This window comes from Eurypyga helias, unplaced genomic scaffold (genome assembly GCF_000690775.1).
Source record: "Eurypyga helias isolate BGI_N326 unplaced genomic scaffold, ASM69077v1 scaffold15610, whole genome shotgun sequence".
In the NCBI taxonomy this organism is placed as follows: domain Eukaryota; kingdom Metazoa; phylum Chordata; class Aves; order Eurypygiformes; family Eurypygidae; genus Eurypyga; species Eurypyga helias.
In genome coordinates this window covers 236-24,282 of record NW_010223923.1, presented here as the reverse complement: position 1 = coordinate 24,282, position 24,047 = coordinate 236, and the positions used below count along the sequence as shown (strand labels likewise).

General features: G+C 35.3%; 1 protein-coding gene across 1 annotated transcript in view; it reads right to left on the bottom strand.

Moving 5' to 3' along the window:
• Positions 1–23,215, bottom strand: part of VPS13C (vacuolar protein sorting 13 homolog C (S. cerevisiae)) — a gene marked incomplete at its 5' end in the record, with an annotated part of 90,078 nt that extends 66,863 nt beyond the window's left edge. Inside the window, 17 exons of the mRNA XM_010157424.1 lie at positions 1,054–1,148; positions 1,719–1,854; positions 3,004–3,066; positions 3,523–3,694; positions 4,360–4,466; positions 5,336–5,463; positions 5,792–5,849; positions 9,886–9,966; positions 10,697–10,756; positions 11,371–11,430; positions 12,270–12,379; positions 12,895–12,960; positions 15,101–15,163; positions 17,363–17,464; positions 18,234–18,329; positions 19,132–19,174; positions 23,172–23,215. Coding sequence (XP_010155726.1) covers positions 1,054–1,148; positions 1,719–1,854; positions 3,004–3,066; positions 3,523–3,694; positions 4,360–4,466; positions 5,336–5,463; positions 5,792–5,849; positions 9,886–9,966; positions 10,697–10,756; positions 11,371–11,430; positions 12,270–12,379; positions 12,895–12,960; positions 15,101–15,163; positions 17,363–17,464; positions 18,234–18,329; positions 19,132–19,174; positions 23,172–23,215 — 1,484 coding nt within the window. The remainder of the gene's footprint in view (positions 1–1,053; positions 1,149–1,718; positions 1,855–3,003; positions 3,067–3,522; positions 3,695–4,359; positions 4,467–5,335; positions 5,464–5,791; positions 5,850–9,885; positions 9,967–10,696; positions 10,757–11,370; positions 11,431–12,269; positions 12,380–12,894; positions 12,961–15,100; positions 15,164–17,362; positions 17,465–18,233; positions 18,330–19,131; positions 19,175–23,171) is intronic.
• Positions 23,216–24,047: the final 832 nt, after the last annotated feature.

Below are 24,047 nucleotides of genomic sequence, written 5' to 3'. Positions count from 1 at the left end.
AAGCACCTTTACAATTAATTTGTCCAAGTTAAAAATGGAGGTTTGTCTATACAGGTAAGCAAGGAAAGCATGAAACAGAAAAGAAAAAAAAAAAGGCACCAGTACAGGGTGCTGTTTGGGCTATGTCTCCACTTCATTAGTAAGAGATATTTGCTGCTGCTCTGCTCTTTTCAATTTGACAAGAACACAAGTTACCATACAACAGTGCACAGGCCTCCATGCTGCCACAGTTCTGAACTTCCCTGTGTGAGGCAAATGTAAGCTTATAAAAACTAAATTTTACAAAAATATACAAGGTTGGAAAGTTGAAGCCTGGGGTTGGGGGGCAGAGAAGCATGTTGGGAGAGAGATGACATCCTCCCTGAAGAAAATAGGCTTAATGTAGAAAGTGCTTCTGTAAGTGATGACCAACTTAAAGCAGAACTGCCAGCCATGTTAGGATTTGAAACAACAATGTAATAGCGCTCACAGAAAATAAGTACACTGGGAGAACCTTTACCATTCCACATTGTCTTAGTTGTCTACTTTCCAGCTTTCCTCCAATAAGCCCTTCCAGAACACTATAACTGTAAAGTTTTATCTTTTATTCCCTTGCTTAACATAAAAAATATCTATTCACAATTTATATTTTTTTTTTTTCTTTCCTTTGTGTCGTAGAAAAAGAAGAACTACAACTGAAATCTCTTATTATTAGTTATTAGGACAAACATTGTAATAGAAACATAGCATGATTCCTCTAAAAAAAGCATCACTGAAAATTATAAACATTGGGTCAAAAAGGACATAATCACATACTAACGTTCACCTTTTATTATAGTCTTCCAAGTTGCAAAAAGGTATCTATCATCCAGTTTATGCTAATTCTACATCACTCTAGATTAGAGTGGTGCACAAGGCAGAAGAAGAGCAAAGAAAACATTAGCCATTCTTCATGTTTTCTGAATATTTTTTTTTAAATCTTCTTCATAAATTCAACATAGATTTGACTTGCACTGACACATATTCTACTGCTTATGAATGAGGCTAACATGCATCAGAAAGGTTTTTACTCACCTGCTTTGGCAAGGAAAGGTGATGGGAGCTGTCACTATATCCAATAGCAGTAAAAAGCTTAGCTTTCTCTTCCGGTGTCATTAGTTCATCAATAGCTAAAAACCCACAAAAAGTTCCACTTTAATTAGTAATGATAAGCATTTTTCCTCCTGTCTGTTTTCTACTGCACTTAAGTCCTGCTGGCACATTTCTTTGATTCTTCATAGTGCACTCAGTTCCATATTGGAAAGCAATCTACACAGAAGTGCTCTTCATATATGGTGTTAAATACAAAGCACAGAAATCAGTATCATCGGTGTTATAACAGTACCCGTAACTTCCAATGATGAAAATAGCTTTGAGGAGTACTATTAGAACAAATCTCTGGTCCAGACAGGAAGTGACCAGAATCCAGGATTCCAATCGTTGCCTATTGCACTACAGCTATAGGCTCCTTACCAAGGTTCTATAATGCTGTGGCCATTTTAGAAGTATGCCTTAAGGGACAGCTCAATATTCATTAGCAGTAAACAATACTATAAAGTGGATCAATACTGCACTGCACTGTTTATGCCACACTCTCTCCTTCTGCAAAGTAGAAAGCGAAACATACTATAACTTTCTTCTTAAGGTATATAAAAAACCTCAAGTGTCTATACAAGGTAAGCGTTACACTCTACACATACTTTCAGGAACAGGCGATTCTTCATCTTCCTTTTTCTTAGATTCTCTTTTACCCCAGAAACCACCAAACCATCCTCCGCTTTTTTTTTCTACTTCAGTGGATTTCTTCTTCAGTAGTTTTTGTCCTGATCTTACTGTCTACAAACCAGACATTAAAATACATAAATAATAGACTTACTATATATTTTGGTTTTCTGTAAATAACACATGTATGCATGCGGAAAACACATTTAACTGATGGGTAGTAACACCACTCCACAAGGTATTAAGAGCATTTTGACTCACCAGACGTAAGCAAAAAGAAGATCAGCAGTGGGGGGCATGTGTGCACACTTATGTGTGGAAACAAACATGAGACTTTTGCTTTGGATGACCTTTTTCTACACATTTCAGTCATTTAGACTACAGAAAGGCAGGAACCATTTAAGAGGACACAAGAAGCAATTACATTCCTTAAATCTCGTAGCAATAAACCTGAACACTCATCCTGTACCATTACACGTATTTAAAGCTTTTAATCTGTACCCACCCTTTCACTTCGGATTTTAAAAATCAAGGTCTGTCCACAAACATTTCAAAAAAGAAAAAAAAAATTGTTTTTTCATCTTCCTCTTACATACGTTCCAGGTGTATAGACAAACACAGAGGCTACAATGGCATGAACAGTAATGACATGATGCGACTACAGAGGTTAATCTTCATGTTAGGAAAGCACATGCTTCTCAGGATGATTATTCTGTGCTTGACCTCAGTGTACTATGTGGCTTTGATCTTAGCTGCAGATACAACATTTTTCCTAACGTTATCACATGCAACTCCCTGTTAAGTGTCAAATGACTTCCAAAATAAAAATGCAGCTAGAGATTTCATCTACCTTTTAACAATTCTCTCAAAGTTGTCTTTTAATTAGATTGGCTGTCCCCTAAAAAGAGAGTATCTAAAGGGGTAAGTAGGATGGGAACAGCTGTATGTGCTTGATATTGAACAGGTGCAGAACCAGTCTTGAAATAACAGAAGTCAAAGGAAGAAGATCATTAAACCATCAACCTTAGACAATTTCCGAAATAGTACAAAGTGGATAGCAATAAGGTTGTGCACACACTGGTAGGTTTTTAGAACTGGTTTCCAGATTGGAAATTGTTTTACTCTTGTCCTGAAATAACAGGAAAGTTGACTTCCCACCTCCCTATCCCATCATACTCATTGGCACAATTTTTTTCAGGATACCATCATGACAAAACCATCTTATTTGATGTTTTATGATATTGAACAAAAATTATTTCTTACCTCAACTTGTGCTTGTTGTCTTGCTAAGACTATATTGAAGACATCAAGCTTCTTTTCTAGGTCCTGTAAAAACGTATGATGACATCATTTGCCTCTCTAACACATTTAGGAGAGGCTCACCACTACAAATTATCTACCAGTTCACTTCTATTTCCACTAATTTCTTTCTAGACCTGCTCCTTTCATTCAAAGGTATACCCCCCCAGAAGCTCATTAGAAGATGAAACCTGATGTTAGACAGATTTTTTTGTTTGATTGTTTTTTTTAAACAAACAAATTCATCTTGCACTTCATTAAATGCATCCAAGTTCATTAATTCCCAACCAAAAAGGGTTTATTTAAATAGTACTTTACTAGTATTTTCTTTCTTTCTACAACAGATTACACTGAACTTCACATTAAAACGGTATTTCTGTGGTGCTTTTGTAAAGCCACGGACCTTGATTACTGTCCTGTATATTTAAAGAATCATTTAATATAGGGACCAAAACATACCTTCTTCAAAGAAAAAACACATACCTGAATTTGCCTCTGTGTTTCTTCTGACAGTTTACTCTGTGTCAGCTTGTTCCTGTACACATTTTTGTAACTCTTCAGAAGATGCCTATGTTGTTTTATGTTACTCCATGACCACATCTGAGTATGTCTTTTGATGTGAACTTCAAGAACACTGTTACCTGCATATTTCCACCTATAATAATTCCACACTTGTGAGCAACTTCCCTTTGTCATTTCTGCAACTGTTAAGTTGTAATGCACAAGTAGTTTATTAATATGTAAACTCTTTTTCTACTTGTCATCTGAATAACTTCGTTTATAAAAATTTTAAAGGTTTCAACATCACTTTTCAAAAACGGACCAAGAGCTTACATTTAATGCCTGAAAAACTATAAATCTGCATTCTCTATTTAATTCTGCACGTTTGCAAATTTGGGCTGTAACAGCACTAAATATGCGTAAAAGCATTTCGATAGCATCAGTTAGTACTTAGAAAAGTCCACACAAATGTCTATCAGCTCACAACTTGAAAAATTATAGTAGACATACACATTTCCCTTATAATACATTTGCTAATTGTTTTCTTTAGTCTTTCCAAAATTACATTCTAACCTCTAGAAAGAACACCGGCATTTTGTTCAGAGATTCTGGGGAGTGGAGTTAGCTTTCCAACTCAGATTTTCATCACTTTCACATGTTCTCTTCTGCAAGCCTTTACTACTTGGCTAAGCAAAGCTCTGTAAAAGTCGTAATGATATATGCAATCTAGTTTTACAACTACATGCAGTGACAAAGAAGAACGAGGAGACTGGAAAACTCCAGCATCTCCTAAAAAACACAGGAACATACACAGCTTACCACTGTCTGGCATTTTTATGGAGAGGTACATTTGGCCTAAATCTTCTGTATGGTGCATTGCGAACCATGTAGTCTACGGACTCCAGAAGATCTATCATGCTGAGGTACTAAACACAGAAAACCAAGTTTCTTAGCAAAGGTTCAGATTTTGCTGCACATAGTGCTTAAAATACCATAGTCTTCAGTGTTCCCCAAAGTACACAGAAATTTAAGCCTATGCGTTTTCATTAGTATGTAAAAGTGGATCACTAGCTCTCAAAGGACACCACTGTATGAACTTCTGGTTTCTCTGAAGAACAAAATCATTTTGTATTTCTGTTCACCTGAGCAGCCTTTTCCAAACCAACTGTAATCTCTTCATTTGTCAGTACACAGTTTCCCCAGTTTTAGAACTGTCTTTCCACTTGTTAAACTTATTGGCACTGTTCTGAACTCAGATTACACTCTGACATCAATAACAGCTAAAAGCTATCTAGCAAACTAACTGTATATTATCACTGAAAAAAATGAAAATACTAGCATTGCTGTGGAACTATCTAAATAAGTTCCTTGACACTTGAGCAGGCTTTGCTGCCAAAGCCAGTATCTTCCATGCATTCCTACCCTTGATTGCATCTTGGCATCTCTGCAGTTATAATGTTGACTTATAGTTTTGTAAGGTAAAGCCTACTCATCAGAATGATTCCATTCTCTGCATGAAAGGAATGCTATTGGAAAGGCTGAATACAGATCAGATAGTCCCCAGAGGGTCCACAGATAACAGGGTCAGAGTGTCAGGATCTAGCAACAGGAAATGACTGTTACACAAAAGGAAAATGATCCTACACTTTTCCCACTGTTACTGCTAAACAGTTTAGACAGTCTACTTGCACATAAGCAGAAAATTCCCAGAGAAGAATGTTTTTCAACAAAAAAACAATCCCATAGTTCATCACATACTCTGAAATAGGTGGTAACGAACACCAAGACAACTTACCTGTGGCTTAGTGAATTCAATTACAATTCTCTGAACTTCCACATTACAATCAAACTTGGGAGTTTGTAGTTCTAATTCTGCATATGGGTTGATATACAGTCTTGCAGAGGCTGATACTGGTCTAAAAACTTGAAGATAAAAAAAATTGAGATTATGTTTACAATTAAAGTATGGGAAGCAATCTTAAAGAACTTATTTCCACTGCCCGATATATCAATCACTTTGTACTGATAATGTGTATGCTCACATCCAACAGAACTGGGAAGCAATCCTTACCAAAATATTAAGATAGCTCAGCAGTAATCAAAAAGCATACAAGCTCTACTATGTTCTATTATGCTTATGTTTTTGTAAAATGAAGTTTGCATGGGCATGCCTGCATGATCAGGTCAGGCTGTTTGTGTACTAATGTGCTCATCAGAGCAGTTAATATTTACTCATTCCTAGCTTACTTACTATACTGGTAGTCTTGAGGCTGGTTACCACTGCATGGAATTCCTCTTTTCAGCTGATCCTGTAAAGGAATAGGATACTGTCTAGCAATTTCTGAAGAGCTTTGAGTAGACCAACTTAATTTCACATATGTTTTGCAAAAGCCTCCTCCCCCTCCATGAGAAATCAAATATGGCAGAAGCACTTAAGAGTGAGGGGTTTAAATACACCAGATGAAAAATAGTTCCAAGTTTCTCATATCTAGTGGAATGTTAGTACAGTTTTTATTAAACTTCAGCCTAAATTTTGCAATAACAACTAATGTGTATTAATTTAGAAACAAGTAACACATGTGTACACTCAAACATAGAGCATAACAGATTGAGCATTTGTTTTTAAACTCCTTGAAGGTAGCAGGAGTATCTGCTCACATTCTACCCCTCATCATGTTTAGCACGTAAGGAAGTCACATGAGTCTTCTGGTATTGTGCAGGTACAAGAGGAATTAAGAACAAGCAAGTCAGGAAAATAACAGAACAGCCCAAGAGGCCTGAGAAATACCATGCTAGAACATGACCTTAATTCAACACGAGGTCTGTCTGATGCTATAATTCTTCAGCAATTTATTGAGAAAGCTACATTCATGCCCAAACATTCTGTGTAGTTTCAGAATTGCACTGGCATAATCAGTTAAAGCAGGAGGCCTGCTTTTAGGAAGGTGTACCAATTAGTTATTACATTAAGGCAGATGAAGTGCTTGTTCCCATTATAAAGACTATGAATATGAAGAGTTGTTTCAACAAGGAAAATATTTTCTAACTACAAATTTCTTCTACCTAATCTATTCTTCAGTTCCTTATTTAAACATTGGTTTGTATTTTATAAAAGGTATGCTTTCTCATTAGAAATATTTGTATTTCAACCCATTTACTGTCTGCTGATTTATATTAAAAGTTAATTTCAATGAGATTAAGTATAAAATAGCTAATCTCACAACCGGCTATATACTCACGTGATTTAAATATGAAGCCTGTTGTACGGAAGTAACAGATTGCTACAGATTACACAGATTATTCTTACTACAACATAGACCAATTAGCTACTACGATAAATCTGACTGCATAATAATACTGCTTAAAATTAAGACCAACACAGCATGTCTGGATGGAAGATCTAGCTTTTCAGCAAACAAGCTACATCAAAAATTACATATAAAATGCATTCAAGTATTTAATAGAGATGTTACGAAACAAGACGTCATTTGCTATTTTTTCAGTTCCTGTACTGGTTTCAAAATTCTGAAGCAGAGAGGACTTAACAAGTAGGAGATAAAATGTACACAAGTAATCTTATGCCCATGATTAATTCCATTCTTTCCCTGTGCTTCTTCAGATCTTCTCAGATGTGTTCTGAGCTTATTCCTGTTCTCCCTCTCTTCCCCTTTTAGGTACAAGGACACAAAGATGACTAGCCAACTGACAAATTTGAACTAAGAGAAGTCACCAGTCAGAAGATGCAAAAAATCCAAATAATGGAGATGATGCCTGAATGCAAAGTGATACTAGTATACTGCACCAAAATGGCTAAGCATTTCAAGAACTGGAAAGACCACAAGTGGTGAGATGCTCCAAGCTAATAAATAGGTGGTCAGAACACCGGATTAGTATTTGCTACACTGGAATTGCTCTGCCTCAGCACTCAAAGAAAAGTTTACATGAGGGACATGCCACAGGTTTTGGCAACAAGCAACACTGTTCTACAGCCATGTAAGACAAAATTTCTAACACTTTCAGAAAGAAAATGTTAAAAACTTGCTTGATGATGGAATAGAAAGTAGCACTTCCCCATACATAAAACTTAAGTTCAACAAAACCACACCAGCATCTTCACTTGCAGCTTAGTAGATAACAAGTTGCACAAGGCCTGAGATCCAAGATGCCAGTGTCAGGTAATCATCTGTCCACAAGCATGTCTGATTGTGGACTGATTCACAAAGGATCTTTCCAACAGTACTGGAATGACACATTTTGAAGCACTAAGACTTTTGCTGCTCTCAATCCAAACAGTGTATTGGTTTGTGTTTACATTTCACTTGAGACAGAGATACAAACAGAGAAAACATCCACAGACAGTTAATTGTGAAGATTCCCATAGCTGAAGTAACCTGGCTATTATTAAAAATACGTAAGCATTTCTGCTGAACTAAAAAGGCAGAAGCAGAAGTGCTCTGAAGATATTTACAAAGCAAGGGACTGTAGACAGAAAGAGAAATGAACGTATTCATAGTATCTTCTACAGACAGTGAATTTACACCCCAATTTTGAGACAATAAACAATGCTCTACAAGGGAAATCATAACAAAAGTAAAAGGAGTTAGGTTTCACTTTTCACATAAAAGAAAAGATTCAAAGAACATCACATGACTGGCTGTTTTAAACACTTCACAGTTTTGATTCAACCTTCTATGCTAGTAACAAGCTCACCAGGTTAAGTGTGCATTTATTTAAGGAAAGATTAAAACAAAAGTAACAACACCTATAAAAGATGAGCACAAAAGAAAGTAGGAAACAAGTAGTATTGTAAAAGGACACACAATATACCCACATAACCTTTATAAACATAAATGGGTCAAAAATGTACCATTTTTGTACAGAGAGCATTTAATCACACCAGAAAAAGGATGCAGATACAGACATCATACACTGCACATAAGACCTTGTGCACAGAAAAGAGAAATGAGATTCAGACAAACTAACAACAGTAATCACATGTCCACTATTCCAAGACAGGTAACTTGTTTTCATAACTCATTCAAAGGTTTACTTTTGGAACCTATGATTTTCAGTAACATACCACCCAAAATCTCCCTAGATTAACTAACGGTTTCTCATTACCTAAAAATGAGCTCTTTTAACCCCATCAATGAAGTGGCCATCTCAAATAAATCTCTTACCAGTAATAGTGCTTTTGCAACTCAGAAGACCTCAGCTGCCATACAGAAAGAGGATGTGTGCCCTCACCCCAATTTATGTCTATATAACAGCCCTATTCATACTGCCAAAGTTCCCAGGATAGCACAGCAATGAAACGAAAGCAAAACAAGTACTTCACACACTTAGAATATTACAGGTTACAGTATTCCACTTCTCATCTAGCTAACAGCAACAAGAAACATGAATGAATCAGAAAAAAACCAGCCTCCAAGAAGCCTCTCCACAGAAATTTGATTTTATTCTTCCCCTGTAATTATTATTTTAAAATAGCAGCCTTTGTTCTGTCTTGATTTATCCTCACTGCCCTTATGCTGCCTCATCTTCTGCACTGGAGCACCATTATCTATTTCTCTACTCTCTATACCACCTGAGTTAGCTTCATCAAGTTGGAAAAAAGTATTTCCAGGACCACCTTTTTCATACAGTCTACCTTAATTATGTTCTACCCAACCTCATTTTCAGAAGTCTTCATTATTCAGTCCTGCTGTGCTTTCCACATTTAAAGCTGTGACCCTCTTCTGTCTGTCAAGCATAGCACACTCATTCACTCACCCATGTAACTTATTCTGCTAAAGCTCTTACAAATTTTGCCAAAGCTACTTCCCATAATTAGGGTTGCTATCTTAAAGAACTTGTTCTTCTATGTGGCTTCACTCTATTGGATAATTTCAGCCATGCAGTTTAAGTAATCTGGATAACATAGGATATAAATTCCTGATCTGATAAACTCATGTTCTGAATTTTTATTAATTCCATGCTCATTTACTATCTCAGTATTGCCATTTTCATTACAGTACCTATGTAGTAGCTCATATAGCCCACAAATTTAGTAAACAGTACTGAGTAAACTGCATGAAGTTGAAATGAATGTGCCAATAGACCATTATTTTAAAGACTCCGTTTCTGACTGTTTCTAAAACCTATAGTTGATAACATATAAAGTCCACCAAAAAAAAAAAAAGGTATTAGCTATCAATGCTGCCATAGATTAACATATGATCCCAGTATCAGAATACAGTTGACAATAAGTGTGAAGAGTGAGGTGCACATCAGTATGGTCTAGTTTTTGGCTACTACAACAGCTAAACAATATAGTACAGTTAAATACATTGCCTTCTACATTACCAGTATTTGTTCACGGGAATCATGATAATACATTTTGCTGTGTATGTTCCAATAAGCACTGAGGCTGTCCAGGCACAAAAGCTGCAAAGGAAAGAAACATTCAACATATTATTCAACCCATTCTGTAAACCTAGCTTTACATTTTTGAAATCAAAAAAACAAAACCAAACAGACTAGACAGCAAATCCACCGTTAGCACTTACATTTATTTTATCTTACAATACTCTTCTATGTGAGAATTGAATTGCTAAAAAGCAAGTTCTTAAAGCACACTAATTCACACATATCACTTAAATACCACTCTGGATTGCAGGGACGAGGGTATGTAAAACCAATATTTGGCCTAATAAGGAAGCCTGAATATTAAACCCTTCTTGTATCATTCCTGCAGTTTTCTATAAGCCCCCTTTCAGCATGGGTTTGAGGGGCAAAAAGAAGAGAGAGACTGCTTAGCTACAAGAATCCCAATTACATCAGGCATACGAACTAGAGTATGAAATGGCAATCTGAAAACCTATCTGAAATCACAGTTATCATGTAGACTTGCTATATAATGCATTTCATGAGGGGATCAGTGTTTGCATTCAAGGCAAAGTATTTAAACCATGGAGTTGAAAGTTGCCTTACATAAAGCCAGTTATTTTGGCTCTAATTCTGTTCAAACACACAGCAAAATTAAAAAAAAAAAATACACAAGAGAATTTACAAAACAAAGTGTTTTTCCAACTTTTATTTAGAACCCCAGATTACTTCTCTCCAAGACCAGTTGCTCTCTTCACTTGTGTAGGAAAAAGAAAAAAACACACATTACCTTGTATATTATCTTTGCAGCTTCATTCAGAATAGAAGGTTTCCAGTTCTCATTTGTTGTCTAAAAGTTTAAAGTGATAAAAGTAATTCTGTGCATCTTATTTAAAACATTTATGGTTTTATGCTATACTTTCAAGCACAGAATGCATCATTTAGGTACTCCCCAATTACAGAAGACAGCTTCTCTAGACTGAATAAGCACAAGTCAAAATTTAGTATAAAATTTGTCCATTTGTTTTCATTTTCCACACCTAATGTCATCCATAAAATCCTTACCATCTAAGGGAAACAGTGGTTAGCTTAAATTTTCTGCACCCATTTCTTAAAAGGCCTGGCAAAATACCACATTCTTTATCATCATGGTGTAATGTTTGCCCTAATTTACTTATTAGGCCTGGAAATAACCAGCCCTGTGAAAGTAAACATTCAGTTTTAAAGATCACTCAGATCATAAGAACAAATGGCTCGTCCTAGAAAGTGTGAGTCAGAAAGTCCTCAACCATCTTCCCTTCTACTTGCACAAACTTCAAATACTATTTGCATGAATAGAAAATGGTCTTTGTTTCCAGCTGTATGCATACTTTCCTTGTATCATATTAGTGCATTACTTTTCCTCTGTGCTACTCCAAAGACAAGTAAATCAAAAACATAAGAACACGCATGCACACACAATACCAGTAGACTAAGCTCGCCCAATGTCATTCCCAAGGAAATCGGACACTGTGGATCTGTGATCTACAAAAACAGAAAAAGAAGAGCTATTTATTTCTCTTACTGCAAACAGAGATGCATCATTTATTAAAGCTGATTGAAATCCTGATATCCCTTGCTTAATTTTTCTAGCTGAAGCATTCTTGGAACTCCCTAAGTTGGACCAAATCTAATATGGTTGTAGTGTAAAGACTTAGGACTTCAAACTCTAAATTTTCTTCTGGCTTCTAAAATCTTCATACCGAAAAGAACTAAGAACTACAGAGTACCACATCTCAGTCAGCTATATCGTTTTGACTTCCATTCCTTCCACCTTTTTAAATTTAGTGTCTCTGAATATAGTCCCAAAACAGGTTTGAGAAATATTCCATATCCAATGCTTTTCTTTTATATTCAGTTTTCTCATCACAAACTGCTTTCTCATTTTCCTAAAGCAATCTGAAAGCAGGGTAGAAAAATAAAATTTTGGTTCATGTAAACATCCTCATTTATCAATTAAGTGTTTTCAACTATTTGCCTTCTGATTCATCTGTAACCCCCCAGTTTCTTCCCTTCTGGACTTTATCCAGGACACTGAAAAATTCTGTCCATCAACTGCACACACTAACATATGATGAACAGCCAACATCCACATTTAGTGAGCAAGGAACCACTGAGCAAGGAAAAAGTAAGAATATCTGTTTCACATATCCAAAATATCTCTGGCTTTCAGTTATACCTGGAGTACTTTATTTGAAGAGGTGTAGAAGAAACCACAGAAGCTTTTTCAAGGTGGCAGACAACAGTTTATCTCTATGGACTAGACTGTCATGACTGCACTGGAATTCAACTTAAAATGAAGAGAATATATTGCAGATACTTACATCATCTTCATATTTAACATGAATGCCCGTGATTTTGACTTGCACATTTTTTATCACTTGAGTTGCAAGCTTTTCTAAGAAAGTATCTTTCTTCTCCTCCTTTGGTTTGTCTAAAACAATAATTTTTACAAAGTCAGCATTAAGTGTAGTTGTTGCATCTTGAGCTTAACCACACTAACAGCTGTACTAATGTGAATTTAATTTTTACACTAATGTGAATACTTAACATTTAAATTTTCACTTATTCAGACCATGTATTTGCATTTTTTTACTTTTTTCTACATGCATACTCTGAAGATTGTCTGGTTTAGCATCTGCCTTATCTCAGTGAACACCACTGATCAGCCTACCAAGCTTCGACGTTTCTGTTGGAAATGCTACAGATGGCTCAAGTTGAAGAAATAGGCACACCTATCCAAACAAAGACAACCAAGACCTCTCTTCAGCCTTATTGCATCTAGAGAATGGATAAACAGGAAAAAAAGAGCACTCTCCAATTTACATTTTCTCTCTCAAACAGGAGAAAGTGTACCAGTGGACATATATCGAGGCTGAAGAAAAAGTAATCCAAACATCAAGCAAATCCAAGTCTTTAAAAAAGTTAAAAGCAGTAACTTTTACCCACCTTTTGAGTGATCACGACCTTTAAAGGGTCTCTTAAAATGTTTTTTATACTTTTTACGCTTACGTCCTTTTTCAGTGCAAGCAATTTTTTGGGAAAAGGATAAAATTCAAATTAGTAAAGCAGAAATGTAAGAAAGCATAAGAAAAGATGGAAGAAAGTTTAGCTTGTCTTAAAACAGAATGCCTTAACAAGGTCTCATTAAAAGCTTTTAAAGAATTTCTGAGCTGTTAAGGAAGCAATCAGCTACTTCTCATAGAATAGAGCCTTATTTTTCATAATTTATGTATACCTAAACTCATTTTCAGGGAAGCAACTGAAGCCTTGCTTTTTTTAAGGAAAAAAAAAAAGCTATTGAAGTTCAAAGCTCAAGTCAACTAAGCAGCCAGTAAAAACTTTTGTTTAAGTATCTAAATTTCTACTGGATCTATTGTCCTGCCAATTGTAAGGTCAAGGCATTTAATTCAACTTTCGTATACTCCTGATGTAACAACCCAAGAGTTCAAAGAATGACAAATCATTACCAGGCTTCTTCATGAGTGCATTGCATAACATAATTCCACACCACTTATGTCCAAAAGAGAGCTAAAAATAGAGCCATGACTGCTTGCTAGAAACCCCGGTGATCACGTTTTTTTGTAATCCAAGTGGGTTTTTTTTATTTAATGGCATCAGGCAAAGCATAATTGTCATAACTGAAACGTTAGTAATATAGACATATGGGGAAAATAAGCATGGAAGTTTAAATCCAGAAGAGGCTTCTACCATACAGGGGCATAACTTCCAAGTTACAATATTTGAGATGTACCTGGTAACCCAAAGAGCACTTTTCAATACGGTTCTCATGTTAATCAACAGCATGGTATGAAAGAGATATAAAAGAACAATACCAGTAACTGCAAACAAGGCATACAAAAACAATGACTCTTTAAAAGCTTCATATGAAATTAAATCCTATTACTTCCACACAAATTATGAAACACACAATCAATATCATTTCATGATTTAAATCAATGCTTATATTTTTCAACATTACTAAAGAAAACCAGTTTGGTGAGTTGCTGTTCCTTTCCCCTCACTGACCACGGAGGGGAAAAGAACTTAGCAATAGCGGCTGCCTGTGTTCAACTTTAAGAGGTTGTAGCATGAGGAGGGTGTATCCCACTAAAGCAAGAAGGAATCAAGTGCAACAGTGTATTTAACTGTGGGGAACAACTTTACTTTGACACAATTTGCATGCCTGTTCAAACAAAGGAGGAGAAAGTGCCTGCCAAGATTTCAACCTGTCTTGCAGGTAAGGTGATTACCCTACAAATAACAAAGAGGAAGAACTATGTCAAACAGAAACAACATTTTATTCTGGATAGTTTCTTTTAACAGTACAAGTAATCCTCTGTAAATTATTATTTTAAAAGACAGCTTCTTTCACTTACTATTAAATTTGTAGTTCTCAGACTTTCACTCCCATGTACGACAAAACAAAGGCAACTTTATTTTCCCCTTGATTACCCACATCCATTACCATGGAGAAACTAAATGTATGATTTTGAGCTCGTTCTAAACCCACACTCAGATAAAAGTCTACTAAGTAATTTTGGGTAAGAACACATTTCTGGAAATCTGGTTCAAGTAGATATAAATATAGGAGGTATAACACAGTATCAGTCCCTCTGAATTTCAACGGGAGCTGTTTCTTTGTCTAATCTGAAAGCAATCCAAATAAACAGAACCATGGAAAAGCACACAAAATGCCTTCAATCTGCTCTGGTTCATTTTGCCTGTCCAAGGTTTCAAGACAGCCTGAACTTCCACTATATTAGCCCAGACACTTTAAGTAAGGGTAATTACCCTGCATTCTCAAAACACCAAAAGATAGTGTTTTAAAACAACAGTAGAATGTTGCCAGCATTTTGTAACATTCTTGAGCTTGACATGGCTGATAGAAATCTTTCAAAACAGTATCTCAGTTGTCTTGAACAGCTACTCAATTAAGACAGTACTAGTCATTGCACATTTCCACTCAAATCCACATCCATTAAAATCTTATTTCTAGAAGCACCAATCTATGGATGCTTACCAAACAAGTACCCTTCTCTCATTTCTACATTTTGCTGCTCTGGGCAGGGGGAGGGGAAGCAAGCAGTGTGTGTTTAAAAACGTAGTCTGCGTACCCATCATTCACGTGCAGAATGTAACCACGTATACCCACCAGGCTTGGTGTCCTTGTATATCAGACTCTCCAACCCATACAAGGAATCTTGTGAATGAGTGCCTTGGTCCACATGGCAGCAAATAACCAAAAAAATGCATTTTGTTTAAAAGAAGGAAATCAGCTCCTGACAATGTCAAGGTCATAAAACTTGTATGACACATTGTTATTTCCATTACAGTATCTGACAGCCAGAGTCACTTCAGAATATCTCATTTCAAAGATTATCTACATAGCCAAATGATGCCATTTTCATTTTACTTATAATCAGCAAAAGATAACAGCTGCAAACTTTGGTCTTTATATGTGAGTTTTCATACTAACAGATTTTAAAATCTGCTTAGAAAACAGAAAAACATGTTTTTTTCAGCAGAGCTTGTTATCACTTCCTCATCACGTTACACGCAAAACACTACACTAACCATACAGCAACATGACCATTTTGCTCAATATTTGAATAGCATGTCTAAAGGAAATATCCCCTAGACTGTTTATGCCAAGAAACTCTTAAATAAATGCAACTACTGAATCAAGATTCTAAACACATTAAAGTAAGTGCTAATGAGAAAAGCAAATACAGCTGAGAATTCATGGATCCTGAAGAGGAAGTTACCACTGTCTTTCCTAGATTTTCACCATCTACTGTGTGCTCTTAAAAGCTATAGGAAGAGCTGAATTTCTTAAACACAGAGCAGAAGAGTAACTTAGGCCCTAAAACTTCTGTACCTAGCAAAAGCAAAGTTTAAAACTGCAAAACATGACTAAATCTAATTCTAGTTCGTTTCATAAGGAGTTGAGCTACAGAGATATTTTTATATTTTTTTTTTTACTGTACAAATGCTGGAGGTACTAAGTTTCTTTCAAAAAAAAAAAAAACCACCTGTCACATTTGCACAGACTCACTGCTACTGGTGCAAAGAATAATGTCTGAAAACTGCTGCTTTACAGATCCAAGTCCTACATAACCAAGGTTAAACCTTTATGAACATTCCTTTTCCCCAGTACTAAGTAATGGCTGCAAAATTCATTCACTAAATTGACTCAGCTCTCATACACTTCCTGGCATATTAAAGACAAGAAATAAAACAAGGCTTCTTTTTTCACTGTAAACAGATTGGCAGATTGCTGTTTGAAGGAAACTGCAAATGTACATCTCAAACTAGCGAAACAGGAACAAGGCAGTAGAGAATCCTGTAACTGGAAAAATAAATAAGCCAAGAAATTACAACCAAACTATCCCCTTTTCCAATGCTCTGAGCATGATTTAATTTTCAGCAACTTTTCCAAGGCAAATTACTTGCAGCATTACAGGTACCTAGAGATGTACCTTGAGAACCTTTATACTGCCCAACAAACAAGTCTCTCTTCAGACAAAAAAATTTCTTCCTCTACCATATGTTGTTACTTGTCATTGGTTTTCAGTTTGGTTTCTCTTCAAACAAGCCTAATTTACACTGTAACTTTTAAAAATATATTTGTTACAACAAAGATATTTAAAAATTAAATATTTCCTTTATTTTTAAAGATATTTGTAACAACAAATTTGTTGCAAATTTGTTACCCAACCAAGAAAAAAAACCCAAACCAGAACAAATCAAATTATCTGGACTGAAATGATCAATCATTTAAACCTATAATTAAAAGTTTAAATTTTTTTTAATCACCTAGATCAGAAGTTTAAGTAAAGTTTCCTATGTTCACATTCAATTCTTTTGCTGTGTCATGAATTATTTCCTGCTCAAGAAATTCTCATCTCTCAAACCAGTCAAAACATAATACATCATAAAAGGGCAGCAAAAAGGGGAATGATAGCATTATTATTGAAATAAAAATTTAAAAACCATACCACTCTCTGAAGTTTACTATAAACAAAGGAACAACCTGTCACATGCACTTCTAAAACACATTATGAAGCACCTATTACTGAAGCTCTAAAGCAAGATAACATTAGCCTCATGCAATGCAGTTTTTATCCTTGGTTCTGTTCCCCTAGAGCTTTAAGGAAAAAAATAAAAAAAAAAGACATACCACATTATCAAATTCCCATTTCCCATGGAAACTAACTTGATAAATGTAGAGTAAAAAAACAAACAAACAAACAACACTTCTTTCAAGCTTTAGAGGAAAAAGGCTTTTCAAAGTATGGTAGGAAGATTAGACACTTGAAAAAATAAAATTGTAAATCACAAAACAGAACTTGTCTTTCATAGCACAGTCTCAGTCCTCAAATTCCAATGGACATTTGTATTACTAACTCAGTACCTTTTTCTGCCGCTTTCTGCAAGGCTTCTTCAATTCTTGCCAATTCCTTTTGTTTATTATCCTGCAAGTATTTTTCTTCCTTCTCTGCATCATATTTAATGCCTGTAAGTCAAGTTGGGACACCTTTAATCCTAAATTTCAAGTTATATAAACACATAATCAAGCAATGCACACCATGTTCAACATTACATTACAAAACACCTTGTTTTAGATAAAGGCTATTCTAGGTTTAGTTGCTGAAAGCTGCATGCAGCGTCTGAAATAGTTATCTATACACAGTAAGACAAAAAGGATCATACCAATGTTTAAGCATTAGTTTATAGAACCTTCCCCTGAAAATTCAGACCCTTAAATGTGGTCCATGGAATAAAATGCATATTTGGAAATTCTACTACAAATATATTTGAGGCTGTAGAAGCTTGCAAGTTTCCTTAATATAACTGAGGTTCCAATTTCAAAGAAAACTAATCCAGTTCTCTGATCTCCCCTCACCCTAAAAACAGTTCTAATGTAATTACTAGTTTTGATTGTTGTCAGTTACAGGCAGATGAACTATATCACACAACAGCCAAAAGATCTAAACTATGCCAGAAAACTGGATTCAGGATAAGCACAGTTCAGCAGAAGCTTGGCTGTTGAACTGAACTTGGAATGGATACAACCAAGTTTTTCCATAAAAGCAACAGGTGCTGTTTTCTCCCACCCTTCCTTCAACTATCTTGCCAGCATTTGTCTAGAAATTTCCCTGAGGGAACAGAATGTATGAATGGCAACTTACATGAGCTACTTGCTATTATATACTCAATTACAGGGTACCCTTAGATATTTTTCCCTTCCATTATTTAACTGTGGTGTTGAAGAGTTTACGTACTTGCTCCAGGAACTATTAGAAGATACAAGCCTTCTAGAGTTGCAACAACTGCCTCGCCATAGAGGTTCTTCCAAGGAATCTTCAGAGTAAGTTTATCTAAGCAAAGCAGATACAGTTACATCGAAATAAAAATCTGTGCTGTCCTTAGTCCAAGCAACACCTCAGGCACCTAAGAGCATTAGCCCTATAACCTGATGTCCTAAACACCTTAGAACGTAAGAAGAAACTGTATTGGCCTAAACATTTTATAAAGCACTTAAAGTCATAAAATACATGCAGAGAAAATATTAATCATAGATTTAAGCAAAAAAGCACAGTTTGAGTCAGAAGACTTCAGATCAAAACCTGAGATCATGACTGGGATTCATTTCACTGGGATAATGTGATTTTTCCAAGGAAGTGAAAGAAATACAACACATGTTCATCTTCAACAAGTGTTTCTTATGAAAAAGCAATGCTGACTGCCAGGGAAAGGAATTTAAAAAAAAAAAAAAACACCAAACACAACAACCCACACACAGATATATCCATGAGTTCTTAAACCCTTGGAATGTGTGTCAGTTTTAGAAATCTTACTTGAATTCTTCAGTCCTAATCTGTCCTTTTAAGAGCCAAATACATTCTGCCCAAACACCTCCCTTAATCATCTATGCATCCGGAAAGAACCTCTCAAACATGTTTTTCATATGAGGCTGTAAAGTTACACAAACAGGGTTTACCAGATAATGTTTTATGAGTTTTCCAAGGCAGTCACATTAGACTTCTATGCTAGTTTCAACAGCAAGTACAATTACAGAGATCACTTAAGAACACTTGATAAAAAATTCAGACACAGGACTGACCTTAAAGCCTGTATAAAAATTTCTACTTCAGTACTTAAATTGAAACAAAAACTTACCTATCTGACCAACTTTTATTCTAAAAGGTATATCCAGTTCACTCTGTAAAGAAAAAAGTATTAAAAAGATCCATTTTAAAGGTAACCTGGTTTATACAGCAAAATTATTATTTTTACTTCTTTTAAAACTGTTTTCCCAGAACTTAAGTTTCAAAACAGAAACAGTTGTCCATATGACAGAGATTTAAGTATTTAACAATGCCCACGCAAACTCAAGAATCCATAAATATGGTTAAGGCTTGTAGAAAGCCTTAAAACAAAGCATTTACACATTTCTGACAGTTCTCTCCTACTACTAGGATAATGTCTCACTCCAGAAGTTACTAAAAATTAAAATTTTATCTATATACAAGAACTTAATTTTACATTTTTATTAATTTGCCACATAGGTCTTTTTGATAACAGCACTTAGGATTTATAAACATGTAAAAAGTCTCACTAACAATACTCAAGTTCTTTGCAAAATGCCTGCTAAACATCAAGAATAAGATAGGCTGATAAAGATAAGGAACTTGTGACAAGAGAATTAAATCAATTAAATACAATTAAAATCTCAATACTAAAATCATCAATTAAAATCTCAGGAACTCTCTCCTACATAGTGTACATCAAAAACATGAGTATAACCACAGAACTATCAGGAACATAAAAGAAGGGCAAAGTGAAGTGGAAGAAGGTGGATAAATAAATAAATAAATGGAAAATATTAAGACATAAGTTCTCAAAATTCCAGAACTGTCTTCCACTTCAGTGTTTTTTTTCAAATAAGTTAACCACAATACAAAAGACCTGAAGTCTTCACCTCAAAGATTCTAAAAAGCAAACTATTTTCCCAAATGAGACAGATATTGTCCCTTCCTATGCACTAGTAAGAAACTTTGAACACCAATTTTCCAACAACTGAAAAAAAAAAATTAACAGGTCTGCTCAAAACAATATTAATATGAAAATTAACATGGCTGCCAAATTTTCAGTTTTTAAAAAGCATTGTGAGCTGCAATTAGGACCCTATCAACAAACAACTTTAATTAAAGCAACTAAACTAGTGACTATTTCCGTAGCTTGTTCTTCTTTAGCACCTCGAAGAACCAATTGAAAAGCAAAAGCTATAGAATATTTTAACCCTTTTGCAGTTGTAACTGCATAGTCCTAGCATCTTTTTCTTATGCTTTAAATTCTTCCTCATGACAACTCCCTTTCAGTACCTCCCAAATACTTCTTCCTGCAGGTTGCTGCATGCTAAGAATCTGATCAAAATGCTTAACTGAAAGCTTTCTTCTCAGTTTTTATTTTGAATTGAAATTTATCATGAGAGAAAGAGAAAATAGAGTCAGTTAAAACAATTCGATCTCCAAACTTTGGTTTTAGAAGTAAGAACACACATAAGAAGAGGTTCAAACAAACTGTGAGAGTAAACAAAGATGTCTGCTCTTGACAGAGCCAAGAGCAGTCACGTATAAGCAGATACCAGAAACCAAATCCACTCATTCAATACTGCATTTACAACCCACAGCTGAATTCTGAGGGGAACCAGCTCAGTTTGGCCTGCTCAAAGGGCAGGACCACGAGTGTGACTTTGAAAAAATTATTTTTCAAAAGATTAAATTCCCTGGGGGGTAGGAGGAAAGCTAGAAATGAAAGATGTTATAGAGTTGTTAAGTACAGACAACAGGTGAAGATAAATTAAAAACTATGAGAGCATTGGGGTTCGACGTTAGCATGACAAAAGATTTACTGAAAATACTTCAAGACTATAACTGAGAACAGGCAGTATTAGCTTTGAAGACTAAGAGCTGTGACCAACTAGATACTGGATACAAATTCATAAGTAAAGAAGCTCAGAGTTCACGCTTTTTCATGGTAATTACTCTAATAATATAAGCTGAGAAACGTGTAACAGGTTGCTAAAGAGCTTAGGTCATAGTTTGTACCAGTCATTTTTCATTATTATTGAAAACATGGATAAAGCTGAAGACATCTGTCAGAAAGAATCCATTACTATCACTACTACAAGTTTTTAACAAAGTAGAAAAGGAACATTAATAGCAACTTCCCCATTATACTTCTTTATTTTTACAGCTGAAGTCACCCAAAACAAAACAACAGCCTCAAATGATAAAAGTACATATTTCACTGAGTGACACATGAGCACTCTGTGTCAGCAAGCTCTTGAACATATTTTGGGAAAAAACAGTTACATTTCCAAGGTGTCTAAAAATTAATTTGTAAAATAATTTTGTACAATTTTATTTTAGAAATCTTACACTAATCTTCTTAAGTTCACTTTGCACAGACTGAAGCCTAAATTTTGTCTGAGGATGGACAGGTTTCCATTTTAATGAAATGCTTTTGTACTCTGACTAAAGAGAAAAAAAGAGACTCATCAAGCATAACACTAAAAGTAACTATTTGCTCATCTCCCTTGTCCTAAGGGTTTTCTTATCTTATATTTTTAAAGTACTGTATGTATATACAGAAATTAAAAGCTAGTTATTTTCAGGTGGAAAACCTTGAGAGAACAAAAACAATCCAGACACCAGCAGACAGGCAAACTAGAAAAGAAAAAGTTGGACCATATCACATTGCTTTTATCCTTTCTTTTTCAAGAGGGTGTAATTTAGTTCTCTAATAATAATGTTCAACACTGACCTTCCTCTAATTACTTTTGCATAGAAATCTAACATATTGCAATTTTAAAGCAGTTGGAAACATCTCTTGTTTTCAGTCCTTGAATTTGCCTTAGCTCTGTTTCAACTCTGGCTAGTCACACACATGACTATGCATTTCTCTAAGACAGAACTGCTAGAACCATAGTCAGTCTTCCTGTCATCCTAAGAAGGAAAGTTGTGCACAAAGTAGATAACACTTTCTTCCTTCCTTTTTTAACTACCAGATTACAAAGATATTTGTACCAAGAGATTTAAAGTACAACAAATTTATCAGGAATGGATGAAATAGGCAGGTAAAATATGAAACTTCAGAACAATGAAGAGAAAAAAATGATTAGGTCATATGAAGACGCAAAGTTTTTTCAATACACATAAGAGTTACAGATCAGTGAAATCTGAAGCACACTAATGATTGCAGTAAGACTCTCTGAGTAATACAGGCATCCATTAGCTCAGTTAAAAAACATAAAAAACAGCCAAGTTGTTTTTAGATAAGAATATGGGTACTTAATACAAATTTCTTCTTGGTTTTCCTTCACTCTGTCGTTCCTATTTTAAAAGGAACAGAATGGAGCATTTCAATAACCATATTTACTTTCAGAGAGTACACATCTTAAAAAAGTATTCCCTGCCAGTTTTAAATAAGCACTGATGTATACTGAAACCATATACATAAGCTTAAATCCCATCAACTAATGTAGAAGCATGAACTTTTTCCCCCTTCATTCCCCCACCAAAAACTGAGAAATGAACCAGTCTTCCAGAAGACTTCAGTGAATGAGATCAATCAATTTGCAGCAGTCCTGCCTTGGAAATCCATTTATTCAACCAAAGCCAAAGAAAAAAAAAAAAAAAGAATACATAGGCCTATGCAAACCCATTAGAACCAGTAAATCATCCAGAAACACGCAAACATCTACTGCACAGACACGCACATGAGGAAAAAACCCTACGACTTAACAGAAGTATGGTTATACAGTAGCAGTCACAGCAGAAGTTGTACTAGATAACCACAATGCTAAGAGAAACGCACCACATCTTATTTAAAGCTTTATCATTTCAAGCCTCAAATACTACAATAGGTTGTGTATGTGTGTATGAATAAAATACTGGAAAACTTACTTTAAAACCCTACTGCAGCTTCTCAGAAGTTATTTTTCTCTTCTGAAGGAGCACACTTACCTTTTCAGCCATTGCTTTTCTTTCTGTTCCAGTAACGAGCAAAAGTAGAAGCGGTTAACCAAGGACTTAATTCCAATAACCAGTAAAAAGTGCATACAGTGTTATGTGCAACTACAGCAACTAGTACTTTATCCTACAACTTAGTCTTTAGACCCATAAAGACAACTTTAAAATTATTAGAATACTTACTAATGCATTCTCCTTTATCTGTAAATTGTCAAGTGCCACATTGCCTGTTTAAAAGAACAAGAGAAGTACAGACAAGTGATTTCAACTATTACCTAAGTTAGAACAAGGAACACAACTAAACCCCCCCAAGTACACACGGATAAAATCTGAAAACCTTACTCCAGCTACAGAATAGTACAATATATGTCTAATTTGTAAGAGTCATTAAACACTGATTACTCAGACAAAATTTCACAGTGAAAGAGATTACAGAAATATTAGCAACTTAGATGTCCACATGTTTCAGCTCTATTAAATACACCTACAATAATAGAAAATCTTTCTTATTATTTGCTTCGTTGTTCATGATAATTACAGTTCTATCAAGGTAGGGTAGACTAGGAAAATTGTGTCTTGGTTTTGATGATTTTACATAACAGAAAAATCATGAATCATAGAGTCACGAACACGCACTCCTATTTTCACAAACACATTAACTTTTCTTGACATAGGCAACATATTAGGATTTCCAAAAGGAATGCTGGCACACACAGATAATACATCCCTTAGTGCTTTAGTGCCAGATTCCATAGAGCTATATTCCATTTTTATTGTAGGTATTAAGAAGTGTTAAAATACTTGCTACCACGACAAGAGCAGACTAAAGATGACAAGTCTTGTCTTTTATGCATGGGAGGCATGTAAAATAGCCAGCCTCCTCCAGACAGTACTTCAACCGGTTTTGCATGCCCAGAGGGTAGCGGACTTAAAACGTTTGATATATTCACTGAGAACAGGTACTCCACCTTATTGCACCATCACGTCAGTTTAATACACGTTACTTACACCAATAAATTAGCACCAAAAACAGAGCTCCCCCAGCACCCCACCACCTGC